General features: G+C 39.6%; 1 protein-coding gene and 1 long non-coding RNA gene across 6 annotated transcripts in view; both read left to right on the top strand.

The window, feature by feature from the left end:
• The window catches only part of trrap (transformation/transcription domain-associated protein), a 125,791-nt gene that overhangs the window by 49,829 nt on the left and 59,258 nt on the right, over nt 1-16,704 (top strand). For all 5 annotated transcript variants that reach the window (XM_065242539.2, XM_065242538.2, XM_065242537.2 and 2 more), the window contains exons 25-37: nt 255-452; nt 543-803; nt 895-1,056; nt 1,160-1,256; nt 1,511-1,632; nt 2,022-2,192; nt 3,425-3,493; nt 5,251-5,370; nt 7,078-7,197; nt 7,477-7,641; nt 7,745-7,926; nt 8,534-8,732; nt 14,967-15,095. In XM_065242539.2, the coding sequence (XP_065098611.1) occupies nt 255-452; nt 543-803; nt 895-1,056; nt 1,160-1,256; nt 1,511-1,632; nt 2,022-2,192; nt 3,425-3,493; nt 5,251-5,370; nt 7,078-7,197; nt 7,477-7,641; nt 7,745-7,926; nt 8,534-8,732; nt 14,967-15,095 (1,995 nt within the window). The remainder of the gene's footprint in view (nt 1-254; nt 453-542; nt 804-894; nt 1,057-1,159; nt 1,257-1,510; nt 1,633-2,021; nt 2,193-3,424; nt 3,494-5,250; nt 5,371-7,077; nt 7,198-7,476; nt 7,642-7,744; nt 7,927-8,533; nt 8,733-14,966; nt 15,096-16,704) is intronic.
• Nucleotides 8,794-13,197, top strand: LOC135720422 (uncharacterized). Its single transcript, XR_010521281.2, has 6 exons — nt 8,794-10,477; nt 11,168-11,313; nt 11,643-11,740; nt 11,881-11,966; nt 12,047-12,162; nt 12,302-13,197. It is a non-coding gene; the product is annotated as an uncharacterized lncRNA (long non-coding RNA).

Raw genomic sequence — 16,704 nt, 5'->3', positions numbered from 1 at the left:
AATGTTTGTATGGTAGATCTTAGTGGCTTTGTTTCACTCAAATCCATTTTTTTTCCAAACCACTTTGAATTCATTTATCGTGTTGAGGTCTTATGACAGACATTGTCTTAATTTTATCACTTGCAAAAAAGTGCATAAAGTCAGTCTTAACAATTAGATTTTAAAAGCCAACCTGGATTGGGTGCGGTGCGAAGGCAATAACACAAATGCCGTTTTATTGGTTTTGTTGTTGAAATACAATCTGATTTCTTCAGGCGTGCCAGCTGCCGCTGTTCTCCTATATAGTGGAGCGTCTTTGTGCGTGCTGCTATGAGCAGGCCTGGTATGCTAAGCTGGGCGGTGTGGTGTCCATTAAGTTCCTGATGGAGAGACTTCCTCTGATCTGGGTGCTGCAGAACCAGTTGACCTTTCTCAAAGCTCTGCTCTTCGTCATGATGGACCTCACCGGCGAGGTACAGACAATCTCTAACGCTACTAATCCTTATATAATGAACGGTCTCATTTTAGGGTTACCTGCAATGACCTTCTTTATCCCATCTCAGGTGTCTAACGGTGCCGTTGCCATGGCCAAAACCACGCTGGAGCAGCTACTGATACGTTGTGCTACTCCTCTCAAGGATGAAGAGAAGACCGAGGAGCTCAAGGCCGCCCAGGAAAACTCCTTTCGCTTGGTGACGCACGACCTGGTAAGAGAGGTCACCTCCCCCAATTCCACAGTTCGTAAACAGGCCATGCATTCGCTGCAGGTACTGGCTCAGGTCACGGGCAGGACTGTCACCATCATCATGGAGCCCCATAAGGAGGTATGTGATGTTCTCAAAAACGTAGACTACGTCGATTAATAAAGTCATCTTTTTCTGCTTAGCTAAAGTTTATGTCTCATCATTCTTCTAGGTGCTGCAGGATATGGTTCCTCCAAAGAAACACCTGCTTCGTCACCAGCCCGCCAACGCTCAGATCGGACTGATGGAGGGCAACACCTTCTGTACCACCCTGCAGCCCCGCCTCTTCACCATGGACCTCAATGTGGTGGAGCACAAAGTTTTCTATACCGAGGTGAGTCTGTCACCTGCTTGAATGCTCAAGTGGATTTTATGTTAAAACACAAAGCATGAAAATGCATTTATTTTTGAGCTCAAGTATCTTTGATTCAACACAGTTGCTGAACTTGTGTGAAGCTGAGGATGCGGCCCTGATGAAGCTGCCATGTTATAAAAGTCTACCGTCGCTGGTGCCGCTCCGGATCGCCGCCCTCAGTACGTGTTCACCTTTACCCTACTAAATGCTACTGTTAGCAATCTCGTACTCTTAGATACTTTTTATTCATTTGTATAAAACATATAGGTTTGTTGTTGCTGCCTACAAATGAAATGTAAGTTCTTTGCAACATAGCCAAAATGTCTTTGGTCTGTGCCACATAATTAAAACAAAAAACAAACATGTGCATACGTGGGCTTACAGAAAATGTCATAATTTTTATAATTTTGCTATTTTCCCTGTGTTCGACCAGATGCCCTGGCTGCTTGTAACTACCTTCCCCAGTCACGAGAGAAAATCATCGCTGCTCTCTTCAAGGCCCTCAACTCCACCAACAGTGAGCTCCAGGAGGCTGGAGAGGCCTGCATGAGAAAGGTCAGCCCTCTTTTTTCACTGGCATCATTTTCTCTTCCTTTTGTCATGTCTCCCAGTTCCTTCTGTGAGCTCTTCTTCTAATGAGTTCTGCCAGAGCAGATCAATACAGTATGGACTGAAAACGAGCAGAGAAAAAATAAATTTGGCCGTGATGCATCATCTCGGTGAAGAAAGCTGGCGTGGCCTTTCTTGTGCACCAGGTTTAGAGTTTTTCTGCTCTCCTCAGTTGACAGGGCAAAAGCTGTTTTAAGGTGCCATTATGGTGTAATTTACCATGTATGGTATAATAATGCACTTGTCTCTATTAAGAGCCTTGGATTATTTAATAACCAGATATGTCCAGTTTATCAGCTAAGTGATGGGAGTGTTTGTTTTTATGTGTTTCTCAGTTTTTAGAGGGGGCCACAATCGAGGTGGATCAGATCCATACGCACATGCGGCCACTGCTGATGATGCTCGGAGACTATCGAAGCCTGACTCTCAACGTGGTCAACAGACTGACATCTGTCACGCGACTCTTCCCAAACTCCTTCAATGACAAATTCTGTGACCAGATGATGGTGAGTGAGCGCTATGAAAGAGTTTATGGGTACGAAAGATTAAAGGAATGATCTCTGTAAACAACATCTATCTGTGATAAGTTGGAATGAAAGCAGTGAATAATTTTTGCAACAAATCAACCAGTATTCATTTCAGTATTGGTGATTTCCAGTGACATGAGGATAAGGATCAGCATGTTTTTTTGCAAGTGAGCACTAATGTGATGACATCCAATGGGTGCGCAGACATTTGTCCTCCACCTGCATACTGGATCTTCCAAAAAAAGTCTGTTATTGTTCAAATGTATAAACCAAATTTATAGTCCATGTCAACTGGGTTGTGAAGAGGTGTCATACCTAAGAGGCTGTTTACACTTGGCATTAACATGTGTTTTCGTCGATCGGATCACATGTGGACGACGTTAATGCCAGGTGTAAACGGTGTTCAAAACGTTTTGAACGCGTCCACTTTCGACCACTTTCAACCACATTCAGAGGTAGTCGAAACCACTTTCGATCGGATCGCTTTGGAGTTGCGGAACGCAAATGTGATTGAATGTGTTCGAACAGCCACACACGACCGCCTTCTCTCCGCCCATTTATCTAATCTGAGGTATTAAACACAAGTTTTACGTCTTTTTTTTACTTCTGGTGTAAACATACAGTGAACAGCGCTATTTTTAGCTTTTCATTGATAAAACTACTGCGGGTGTTCTCCGTAGTTTCGTTTTGAAAGCGTGAAAGTTGCGCGATCCTATTTCATCAATTGCGCTGAAAATTCAGAGAAAGCTCCAACATATAAACGTACAAAACACTGTGCAGCATGTATACTTGCTAAACAAGCAGCGGACTCCGACATAATATTAGTTTGCGTCCATATAAACTCATAATTACTCCCGCTCGCGTTTGAATGACAGCAGAGAGACTAGCCCACCGTCTCACGGACCGTCCCCTCACAGTATTCAGGACAGAAGCGGTCGAAAGTGGACAAAAGAGACGGATTTAAATACCAGGTGTAAACATAATGTGTCTCTCTCGTCCACTTGTGATCCGATCGATGAAAACACATCTTAATACCAAGTGTAAACAGCCCCTAAATTGACTGGACACTTGCAAAAGTCTATGGTAACCAGTAACATGTCACAGATGCTGTTTATAGTTTAATTGGTAATTAAAGTTACTAAAAAAGATTGCTGCATTATTGAAAATGTCTAGTCAAGAGTACAAACTGCATGCGTTTCCTGTTCCTGCAGCAACATCTGCGCAAATGGATGGAGGTGGTGGTCATCACACATAAAGGAGGCCAACGCAGTGACGGCAGTGTGAGTACAAGCTTGTTTTTGCATTAATCGCAGATCTCCGTCCCGTACTCGCACTGTGAAAAAAAATGCAGCATGAAGTTAAAAAAGTACATTGAATTGCCAAAATGTTTTGGCTTGTGAAAAGTTGACAACTTCTAAAATAAACTTAAAAAAGTTGGTTAACAATTTCAAGTTAAAGTAGCATAAAAATTATATGTTGATTTTACAAAATACTGCATATTTTTTCAGTGCAGGGGTTTGTTGAGTATTCACACTGCATTTTTCATTTCAGTCTTCACAAAGAGTCAGACATCAAAAATTTTTCATTTTTATTATTAATTATCTGACTTCACGTGACCAGGATCTAATCCTCGTTGTTGAGCCCCATACATAAGGGATTTATAGTTGCTGTGAGGCGAAACAAGCGACGAACTGGATCACCCCGCTTAGGCTCTGTGAGTGACTGTATTACAATCAATGATTAATTAGGCGCCAGCCGCCCCTGGGTCTGCTTGGAGTTCTGGATCCTTGTTATCTTGTTGGACAGATAACCTTGTAGAGGAAGAAAAGGTGAGGGGGGAGCTTGCTGTTTCCTCACCTCTGAAAGAGCTGCCACTCTTTTGGTCTTGTTCTTGCCCTGCCTACCTCCAAAATGTATTGTAATTACATGCAAATTGGCCCTCTGTTCCTGCAGTTCTTAATATTCTTACAACATTGACAGAACGACCGGCCATACATGACAATGAGTTGGGTTCAGGGGTGTAGGGTGGCCCAGAACGCTACTTTCAGAAGATTAGTTGAAGTCATACTGGGATAAAGAAGGTCAAATTTAAGGAGAGAGCACAAACTTTAAATTTGTCCTTTATGAGAGTGCATGCTCAGAAAAAGCAGTACGAGAGTGTTCTCAAGTTGGTGTAAAAATATCTCGAAAGTGTCCCAAATAAAATGAAATGAGCCCTTAGAGATTTAGCTTTTTCTTGGTTTACATCAATATTGCAAATATTATATTGCAGATATCTATAGACAAATTGTTGACTCAAGTCAGCTTGACGAAACATTAGAAGATAGTCGATCACTTTTATTTTATGGAGATCTTAGGGTGATGATAATGCACAGTCTCTGCGGGCTTTTTTGTGTTTGGATTCGGTCCATTTTTGCATTTCAGTTTATCGCTAATTAAACAAGATTGCTCGAGACGAGATTTCTCACAGCTTTAGTTACATACTAAAATCAATGGACATTCGGATGGACTCCAGTTGAAGTGATGCCCATTCAAAAAGTCTCCTTACAAACATTACTTCTGTGCATGCTAGCAGCTTTATCACACCCCATTCGCAAATCATCATACATAAAGTCAAATTCACGCTGTGAGTCCGTACATTACTCATTACCCACACTGCTTTGCTGATTGTTTGTTGTCTCCTGTTCTGGCGCAGCCTGCCATGGAAGGTGTAGAGGTGAGATGGTTGTCCACACTGGCTCCGCTCTCATTGTACTCGTGTTTATTCTGTGCTGGTGGAGTCTTTGTAACCGTATCTTTGTGTCTGTGGTGTAGTGCTTGACCCCTGTGTTTTACATTTGAGGCAAATCTGTTACCACACGAGGCCCCTTGGATCTTGGGGATTGCTGCATCTTCGTTTTCAAACTTTATCTCGAGCCTTTCTGATTTTCCCAGCAGATCTTCCTTGTTGATGATATAAATCACAGGAGTACTCCAGGGTTTTCACCGTTGGGTTACCATTAACCATTACTGCAATATGTTTCTCTCATCCCCACAGGAAATGAGGATCTGCTCAGCCATTATAAACCTCTTCCACCTGATACCAGCTGCTCCGCAGACCCTGGTCAAACCTCTGCTTGAAGTGGTGATGAAGACTGAGAGGGCCATGCTCATAGAGGTACAACACATGTCGTTGCCTCTGCATTTAGATGCTACTTTAAGCTTTAAAGTTCACATAACACACACTGTTTCTGCTTATCTCATATAGCGCTTTTCCATTGCATAGTATCCCGCGGTTCAGGTCGGGTCAGCTCACCTCACCTCACTTTGGTGTGGTTAGCTTTTCCATCGAGTATAGTATCACTTTGTAGTGGGAGGGATTATAGGCTTGTCGTTATATTTGCGCTGTCTACTGCTGTGACATCATACAAGTGAGAGCATTGTTGGAATCCCCATACATTCATTTATTTCTCAGTCCGCCACAAAATTAAAACTGACCACCACAAATAGATGTTTGCACAACGCGTTTATCACTACCTCTGTCTCACATGAAAGTTTCTGTACAAACACCAGTGGCGTTAGTCGACACGCTCCACTGAGCCTCATTTAAGTTGCATTTAAGCATATACATACGGATGTGTGGGTAGCAAATTTGCCGCCACAAACTACAATTATGGAAAAATTGGTATGGTGCTCCTGATTCTCAACCTGTGGTACTAAAACAGTATTGGCTACTATGTACTGCACCCAGTGGAAGTGCCCCCAAGAGTAAGCTGACCCGACCCAAACCAAACCGTGGGGTTCTATGAAATGGAAAAGCGGCAATAAAATAGTAGTATTGCATCCTTTATATCTCTAAAGATTTTTATCAGATTCATAAAAGACAGATCAGCTTTAGTGCTACTTTCCGAAAAAGCTGAGCGCAGTCACCGGCATTCTGGATAAAAAAAATATTATTCCAATATCTCTGGATAACTTATGATTCACTACATGTTGGTGTCGTTTACATTATATACCCTTATGCGCTGATTGGCAATAAAACAGACATTTGATGCAGTTTTACTTACCGTCTGCAACTAATGACCCGCTTGTTTTATCACTGGGACCGCCCATTTCATCGAAATCCAGCTTTAAACAAACACACACGCACAACTCTGCTTCTACCCCAGATAAACAAACTACGTCCACTGTTCCCTTAATGCTGGGTTCTTTGGAAAGCTGAGCAAGTTTAAATTTCCAACACAAACCAAAACACACTTCTTTGGTAACGTTTATTTCGTGTCAGCTTTTGGTTGGTGTGTGCATGCGCTATTCCGGGTGAAGTGCCCATATAAGGACTTCCACTGTACTTTCAGTACTTGTTAACAGAATCAGTCGGGAAAAAAAATTAACCCAGAGAAGTGCCTTCGTCACAGAAATACTCTGTCACGTCCAAATGGTTCTTTGCCCATGAGGAATTAAACTCTTGAACTGTGTTAAAGGAACAGTATGTAGGATTGTGGCCAAAACTGGTATTGCAATCACAAAGCGTGTGGCTAAAACTGGTACTGCAACCACACAGCTGGTGTAAATTACAATATCCTGGCCGGACCACTGTTGTGAGTGATATAAGTATTTTAAATGAAAATGATTTCTTAATATCTAGTGACATTTCAGGGCCATTTAATGATTAATTGATATAAATTTCTTACATACTGTTCCATTAAGTCAAAATGCAGTACCACTGAAATACTATTAGACCACCAATGATTTGCGTATTTCCTATGACATGAAGGTCAGAGGCCATGATATGCAAAGTAAACATTAAATTTACATCCCTAGAAGGCTGTTTAGTACAATGCTTCAGTTTTATAAGAGTATTATTTGTTGTTTTGTACCTCTACAGGCGGGCAGTCCCTTTAGAGAACCACTGATTAAGTTCCTGACACGTCATCCGTCACAAACAGTGGAGCTGTTCATGATGGAGGCAACGCTCAATGACCCACAGTGGAGCCGTATGTTTATGGTATTGTTTTGCCTTTTACTTGTATAAGCACAAACAGTTATGCTTTTATGAAAGATTGCTTGCCATCAGTGGTGGCAATGGATTATGCTAAAAATGCTGTTTCTGAACTCGCATTTAGATTTATTCATTTGGTGCACCCTTTCATCCAATGTGCCTTGCAATGCATACAAAGTATACATTTTATCAATATGTCTCTTTCCTGGAATTTGCTTTCCTTTCCATGTTCCCTTCCATTTAAGATGCAGAAACCTACAACTTTTACTGTTCTTACCTCTGCAGAGCTTTTTGAAGCACAAAGACGCCAAGCCGCTTAGAGACGTCTTGGCCTCCAACCCGAATCGTTTTGTCCCTCTATTGGTTCCGGCTGGTCCAGCAGCAACTGTAAGGCCTGGGTCACCCTCCACCAGCACATCTCGTCTGGACCTTCAGTTTCAAGCAATCAAGGTTGCCCATAGTGTCTTCATTGGTGCTGTTTAAGTACATTCAGATTTGATGTCAGTCTGTTTTGGAGATATCAAATGTTAAAAACCATTCTCACTCTTCTCAGATTATTAGCATCATAGTGAAAAATGATGAAGGCTGGTTGGCGGGGCAGCACTCTCTGGTCAGTCAGCTCAGGCGTGTGTGGGTCAGCGAGGCCTTCCAAGAACGCCACCGCAAAGACAACATGGCTGCAACGAACTGGAAGGAACCTAAACTACTAGCTTTCTGTCTGTTAAGCTACTGCAAGTAAGTGATTTGTAAGAAATTGTCAATCTAATTAACTTTTAAAGTTGAACCAATTTTGGTAAACCATTCTCTGCAAGCATTTGAAAAAAATAGGTAATTTAAATTTGTCTCTCCTTATGATGTCATAAGGAACTCTTATTATAAGAAAATAATTCACAGCACAATTGAGTTTGAATTTCATCAGACCAACATCATTATGATCAGTGTTTGCACTTCATCCGCTCATTTGCATTTTAAAGGACACACCCAAAATGGCCAATTTTTCCACCCACCTAAAGTGGCAATTTTTACATGCTATAATAAATTATCTATATGGTATTTGGAGCTAAAACTTCACATTTGTGCTCTGGGGACACCAAAGATTTATTTGACATCTTAAAAAATGATTATGACATGTCCCCTTTAATCTCAAATTTAACCAATGGCATTGATTTGGGATAGGACTATTTGTTGGTCCAATGACATATGGAATGTGTTGGGGAATTATTTATTTTTGCAGTTCTTGATGGAATAGAGAGGTTGTTGTGTGTGGTACAAACAGCTTCATAGGAAATATGTATTTGCCATCAATGTGATCTTTACACAGTAACTGTATGTTATCCTTTAGGCGCAATTACTCTGAGATCGAGCTGCTCTTTCAGCTTCTGAGAGCATTTACGGGCCGCTTCCTGTGCAACATGACTTTCCTAAAGGAGTACATGGAGGAGGAGATCCCCAAGAACTACAGCATCACGCACAAACGGGCCCTCTTTTTCCGCTTTGTGGAATTCAATGACCCGCACTTCAATGATGAGCTCAAGGCAAAGGTAAGGATATGCGTATATCTTCCCCCTGTGAAATTTTAACCTTGTAGGAAACACTCTGAATTTTGTCTTTGCAATGACCTCTGATATTTGATTACGAGCTGCCCGCAAGCATGACGGATCCAGCGACAGTGTGGACGGTGTTACTTTTCACACTCCGCTGTCAGCATAACAATAAGCACCTCTGTGGTCAAATTTCTGCTGTCATGCTCCCTTAGCGCTGGCCATTTAATCTGGCTAATAACCAGAATTTAGTGAATATGCATGCGCTAGATTAGATGGAAACCGGGACTGGCCATGCCTAGCGTTTAACTCTTGAAGGCACATCTTCAGCATCAACCAATGCCTTTAAAGAGCATTCAGATTTACAATGTAGGAAATGGGTGATAGTGAGATTTTATGGTAAAGATTGTCACATGCTTTTAGGGGGCAAGTGAAAATAAATTAATATACAGTTTTTTTGCGTAATAATACAGTACATGCATTCCCAAAGAATCAAACCCATATACTGAACATGTAACTTTACCGCATAAAGGACCAAAGTACTTGGACGAAGTCATTAGATCAGATAATGCTTAAATAATAAGGTATAGAGGAAGCTATAACAATTACATTAAAGAACAGAAGCAGATTATAGCATATTTGCTCTGCTAAATCACCCCTCATAGCCAAACAGACGCCTCATCCCGAACATTCCCCAGGAGACCTTGACAGCTGCATGCTCTTAACAGAATACACGTTTAAGGTGATGTTTGCAGGCAGATGGAGCCTTGTGGTTTGGATGTGATGGATTGTGCAAAAGAGGGTTTGTTGCGATCCATCACTCATGTAAGCGGTGGAGGGCCTCATTAGAATGAGGGGTATTAAAGGAACACCTGCAGCCTGATGGCCCTCGGATAGAGCAGCTTATGTTTGAATAGACCCACTCTCACGCACGCAACAGCTAACACGCACTACTGCAATCATCTCTGACAATACAGACTATAACCTCTGTTGAAGGGAAGCACAGAGCTAGTTTTATCCTACTCGTAGCAACGCTTGAAAAATGTATGACATGGTTATTATCTCTCAGTATTGTTTTTCTTAATATTGTACATTGGAAAAGAAGTCATTAGCGTTCAGAGACACTAATTATACAACACGAGAGCTGAGGTCTGAGAAGTCAAGGTTGAGGGAATTGGGGATCTTTGAGGCTCTGCAAACATACAGTCGAAAATAGATCAGTGATGGGTATTATAAAGCGTTCATCAGAGTGATTAATATCACTGTGAGCCACTACACTGTGTCTGTCCCTATCTGTTCTGTCATTGGCATTTCCTAATGGCTTTATTTCTTTGCGCTGCCAAAGTTGATAATTTACGCACATTTAATCAATTCATGGGATTTAAAATGTATGCTTAAAAATTTTAATCATATGAATCAATGAATACATTTTCTCAAAGTATGGCAATGCAAGGTCAAATAAGGCAAAAACAGGTCAGCATTTGCAAGTACACAGCAAAATCACCAGTGTTAAATTTTCAGGGATGGTGTTAAATACCAAGTGTTGATGCTGTTTTAACACTATCTGGTAATAAAATAACACTGCCATTGCTAGGCCAGTGTTATATTCACGACAGTGTCAGTGTTAAACAAGGGTGTTATCAGATTTCACTCTGAGTGGTGTAAATCAAGCCACGCCTCCACTAAACATATCCTCTCAGGGATTTTACCGCCATTTTGTTTCACAGGAGGACTGAAGAGATCAGGTAAATCAGTCTCATAATATTCACATGGTTTGGCTAAATTAAACTGTTATTTCTCTGTCTGACTCTACGCAGCCATATGCCAAAAAACCTAAATAAGATATTTTTCCCATTTTATTCGTTATTTGGTTCAGTTTAATCAGAGCTACCTTGTGTTACGTTGTTCCCTTGTTGGTTTAGTATAAAGTTAAACTGCTAGCTAAAAGTTTAAAACCAAGAAGGATAATTTTAACAGGAGATATGAACGAAAGAATTGAACCATGATAAAACGCGACATGCACTACAAATTGAAGGTATGAAATTAAGTTAAATGAAAGCTCGTTTATTCACCATATGATGCTCGTTATAAGGTAATCATATAGGCTAGATACCGTGAGTTAACGAGGTCGTTTACATGCACGTGAGTGCACGGATATCGGTTAATTATTCAAATTACTGAAAAACACGGAGAAAACCGCAACCGCATCGTCATGTGTTTTTCTAAGATGTATGCAAACAGGGGAAATATCGCCAAACCAACAATTCATTTGACCAAAACCTCACAATATATCATCATTTGTATGCACAGATTGGATGCATTGTGTGTTGTAAGCTTTTCGTGGCGCTAGATGTCAGACAGATGCAAATGGCAAATACATACGAAAGTGTAAAACGTGTATGGCGAACATTTGTTTTTTTTTTCTGTCATTATAGATGCTAGTTTGGTGAAAGTACACACTGAGTGCTTCAAATCATTCAGAAGAGATGCTGTTTTTAGGGCAGTTTATTAAAGAAGACCTGACATGGATGACTTCCAATGAGAAACGACTGCTAATACTTATATAAATTCATTACAGAAGGTAAGTTTATATATTTATACATATAAATAATTTTATTTAACATAACTGAACAGTTAACCAATCTTTTTAGTATATGTAGTTTTGTACATATTATTATTATTATTATTATTATTATTAATCTGGAAAGAAACTCACATGACCTGATGCCAACTTTAATAAAAATATATTATCTTCTCATACATCGTTTTGCTATTGATGTCATATTAAATAGCAATCAAATTGATTACTATTTTGAAAATGTATAAATGAAGATTCATATTGTCTTGAGTGCTGTTTTTAATATAAAAAGAATGTTGAGTTTTCAGAGTCTTTATCATTTTTTGTGATAGGACCCTACCAGACTATATTTGAATACGGCATACCCATGAATTCTGGAACTGTTATTCCTTAACCCAGTTTGGAGGATAAGAGCTTACCAACTAGTTATGTGAGTACACACAGTACATTTGTACTGTACACTGTCTCTAACATGATTTATTATACTGAGATGATTTTGATTCAAATAACGGTTAAAACCGCACCCTTTTTGGTATTTTCTTGACTCTTTTTGTCTTTGAAAATCTGCAGAAATATGCTGAGGTGATGTATTGCAAAATAGCCAACATACAACAATATGGATGACCCTCTGTCTGGTCAACAGGAGTTTAAATATGGTAAGTTTACATGGGTTTGCTACTTTTACGGTTTTAAAGTTTAACTGTATACTCATGGTGTTTAAATTCTGTTTTGCTAGGACGGGACAGTTATGTGGCAGCTCTTCCCTGGCTCACTCACCTCTTGCCTTTCATTTGTGAAAGGAAGAAAGAAGAAAGAGGGTCAATGTGCAACTGAAGCTACTGATTGTGCTGTGTAAGTTTTTTAGTATTTTGTTCTAGTTATTTATTCAGCAGTTAGTTTGCTTGCATTGTTCACCCCATGTAAATACATACAAGTTCATAAATACACATCAAATACATTCATCAAATACACTCTTTTAAAACACTCTTAGGTGATGAGCATCAATCCATGCTTTGAGGGGAATGAATCAGCACAGCCCTGCCTGCACTGCGTTGGGAACAGAAGTTGCATCCAGAATTTTTGCATCATTCTGGACCAAAAAGCCATTCCCTCCATGATGAAGACCACTGATGCAGCCTTCCGCTACATCATGAGTAAAACAACTACAGAACTAAATACCAGGTTGGAACGTATTTAAGAAAAATGAAACGTCTTTTGAATTGAAATGTCTGTTTTGTTATGGAAAAATCTTTAGTATTGTGAAGGATAAGCATTTCTGCCTGCCAGTAAGGTAATTGCAGTGTATTTTAATGTTCAAGTTTTGAGTAGGGTGGCTAATTTTTTTTAAACTCTCATTTGATATATTAAAGACCTTATAATAAGTGGTTTTCATGTCACTGCGCTGTGGTATAAGATAACTTTCATTATTCCATACTGTATTCTGTATTCTAATTGTAGCTGAGCTATTTAAATAAGCAGTGTTAAATGCAAAGTGTTGTGTGTATCAATGTAAATATTAAATGTGATGTACTTTAATAAAAAGAGGTTTTGCAATATTTCTTGTCATTTGTCTTTTATAGAAACAACCCATTAGCAACAAAAGTGGCTATTAATCAGTATTTTAACACTTAACATTGTTGAATTCACATTACACCGGTGTTGACTTTAAATTAGGAGTGTTAATTTTTAACACTGTATTTCTGTGCCAACACCAGTGTAGTGTGGAAACAACAATGAATAGTGTTGAACAAAGTGTAAAATTTAACAATATTGAGTGTTAAATTAACATATATTGAGTGTTGTTAAATTAACACTACACTTTTGACTAAATTAACACAGTGTAGTGTGGACACATATACACACTTTTCCAGTGTTAAATTTGACACCCTGGGTGTTATTTTAACACCAGTGATTTTGCTGTGTAGGCGCGCTGCATTTCGATTTTGAATCGATTCTGTGTTTCATGCACAGCTTGTGCGTGTACTACGTAGGGCTGTTCCGAATACCATTTTTTGAGCTTCGAAGCTCTAGTAGAAATCAAATCGAATATTCGAAGCTTCGGAAGGAGGGGCTTAACATATTTTTATCTTTAATAAAGGCAGGAATCTGTGCGTGTGTGTACAGTTTTATTATGTGGCGGATGTGTTGCTGCGGACCCAAGGGAGTGTGGTGCCTTTTTTTCGTGCAATATGGACATGTTACACGTTTAGAATTAATAAACTTTTAATAAACTACAGAACAGCGCAAGCCGGAAGCGGCTTGCCTGTCACGCGTCCTGCGAGAACCGCATTAGTCAAACAAAACACAAGAGCAATACTTTTAATAAGGTAGCCTAACATTTTTCTAACAAACAAACACTCCCGTATCAGAAATTAGCAGCACAGTAATTACTGATAAAGTAAAGGGTAGGTCATTTAAATAAAACAACGAAAATAAAAGAATGAAGTTCAACAAACTGTAATAAAATGGTAGCATATTTTCAAAATCAAGTTTATTTACTAACACTTACACCATCCAATATGTTTTTTTTCATCAATAGAACAATAAAACAAAAAACAAAAAAATTTTTTTTGCAGAAACTCAAGTGCTCCGTCATGCACGTAAAACTATTCGCCACTTTGAGAGCGAAAACATATATATCAAGTTCAAAAGTAATCCCCCATAACTCCGTGTGACATATTGACGTCTTGTGAAGCAAATCAATCAGTTTTTGCAAGAAACTGAACGTTATTTACAACATTATTAGCGTGAATACCAAAGCAGGAAGCGCGCTTTCCGTTCGAGGCGATCTTCTTTCTACTGGTGGCGTTTGGTGGCTGTTGGCTATGGATGTTGATCTCTCTGCGCCACCTATAGAGCGGGAGCGGGAAGCGCACTTCCTGCTTGGCAAAAGATCTGCATTAACGCTGTAAAAAATATTTACATATATTTATATTTGAATCTCAAAACTGAAAATCGAATGTCAACCCACGGAGGGAATTTTCGAATAATCGAATATTCTGGTCCAGCCCTAGTACTACGGCATTTGGTCATTTGGTCGGAGTCGTTTATAACATGCATTTAAAAAAGCAACACTTGTTAAACAAAATTATTCAAAATATTCTTTATTATCATCACGGTGTTTACAGGTAGGCGCGCTGTGCTTAAAGGTAGGTGCGCAGCGTTTATAAAGTGCATTTGAAAAAGCAACACTTGATAAACAAAATCATTTAAAATATTTTTTATTATCATCACGGTGTTTACAGGTAGGCGCGCTGTGCTTAAAGGTAGGTGCGCAGCGTTTATAAAGTGCATTTGAAAAAGCAACACTTGATAAACAAAATCATTTAAAATATTTTTTATTTTCATCAGAGCGTTTACAGGTAGGCATGCGGTGTTTATAATGTGCATTTAAAAAAGCAACACTTGTTAAACAAAATCATTTAAAATATTCTTTATTATCATAAAAATACCTGAAACAATTTGAAGATCAGTGATATAAATATTCCTATAGACATTTCCTGGAATAGTGTTTAGCGTTTACAAGTAGGCGCGCGGCTGCAAATGTTTTATTTTTTAGTCTGTGGGTGATGATTTTCAATGTTCCAATTTCAGTATCCAATAAAATTCCTATATACATAAATGTACATTCCTTGTGGCTCGTTTTCACTGTCCAGGTGTTGCAGCACATACTGAACCCAGCCTTCCTGTCCAGCTTTGAGAAAGGGGAAGGGGAGCAGCTGCTGGGGCCACCCAATCCAGAGGGTGACAACCCTGAGAGCATCACTAGCGTCTTCATCACCAAGGTAACCAACTTTCGCTAGCATCACTGATTTAGCTTCAGTGGCTGTGCTGTCGCTCCCCCTAGATCACCTAAGCCCTTTTCACACAGATTTTCCGTAAGATACACGGGACAGGCATCCTGGAATTTTACGGGACCGCTTGATATTTTATTCATTCACACTGCCAAGTTTACACGGCATCTGATGGTCCCGGAAAGACACATGACATGTTGAAAGTCCCGCCCTCTCTTCTACGCAGCGTCTGAAGTTTGCATATTATTTATTATTTCTCTCTCCAGAAACAACTCGCGTGCATTTTTGTTTATGATAAGACTACAAAGGAGCGCGTGAATGCACAGTTCTATTCTGGTGAATGATCTCAGCTTCAGAGTGTATATTTGACAAGCTCCCTGATTTCTGCTTTGATACAGTTTTCAGACATTTCTCATCGTGATTGTTTATATGCATTTAAAACCCGCATTTTGAGGAGCTGAACAATATATCTCGTTGGGATGACATGCGGGTATTTTCGTTTATTATAGCTCAAATGAGCACGTGACGCGATATTCTTTTATGCTGCTGAATGATCTCCGTTTCAACGCAGTAAGTAACGAGCTAACTTACCTGATATCCGCTTCAGTCTAGTATGCTGACATTTCTCGTAGTGAATGTTGTAAATCCCTGATTTTAAAGAGTTGAACCAACTTCATGTTGCCATGACACGCGCGTCCTCACTACGGCACGTGCGTCATTGTTTATGCGTCTCATATATCATTTCCTGATAACTGCTTCAATCTAGTTTGCAACATTTCTCGTGGTGAATGTTTATATACATGTTAGTTTGCAACATTTCTCGTTGTGAATGTTTATATACATGTTATCTCTCGTTGTAAGGAGCTGAACCATAACTTGTGTTGTGATGATGACGCGCGCGTCCTCACTTCGACACGCCCTTTATGGCATTCTTGTTCACACAGAGGGTTACCCGCGTATCTTACTAGGTCCTCTTTCCGGCAACGATCCCAGAAGATTAACGGAACGAGTTTTTGTTCACACAGACGCTTGTCTGGCAATTTTACGGGTATTTTCTGGGACCAGAGGTCTGTGTGAATGAGGTTCTACACTCTTAGAACAAATGTGTTAAAAACAACACATTAGTGTTGATTCTGGGACAACACACTAACTGCGTTGTCCCAGAATTCACCCATCTCTGTGTTATTATTGAAACAACACATTTTGTGTTACTTTTAACACAACATGTGTTATATTTTAACACAAAATCAACACAAAATGACACATTATGTGTTAAAATTACACATAATGTGTTAAAAGCTTACCACACAATGATGTGTAAAAAATTAACACATGCTTTCTAAGAGTGTAGTGTGACCTCCAGCTGTTATTTCACTGGCCAGAAATGTCAAGGCCACACTTAAGGTCATAGCGTTTGCTTTTAAAGCAAATTTGATGAGACGTTAAGGTGGAGGTTAATGTCTTCATTTATTTCACGCTTAAAATTGATTGTCTCTTCCCTCCTGGCTGTAATTATAACAAAGAGCAGTCCATTTGTTTCTAGGCTTTGTTTTTAACACCTCTGACAGGGGAGTAACCGTTTAATGTTAAATTTAGCTTT

The sequence above is a fragment of the Paramisgurnus dabryanus genome, chromosome 1 (assembly GCF_030506205.2).
Source record: "Paramisgurnus dabryanus chromosome 1, PD_genome_1.1, whole genome shotgun sequence".
NCBI lineage: Eukaryota > Metazoa > Chordata > Actinopteri > Cypriniformes > Cobitidae > Paramisgurnus > Paramisgurnus dabryanus.
Note: the sequence above shows the minus strand (reverse complement) of the source record. Positions and strands in the feature narration are given on the sequence as shown.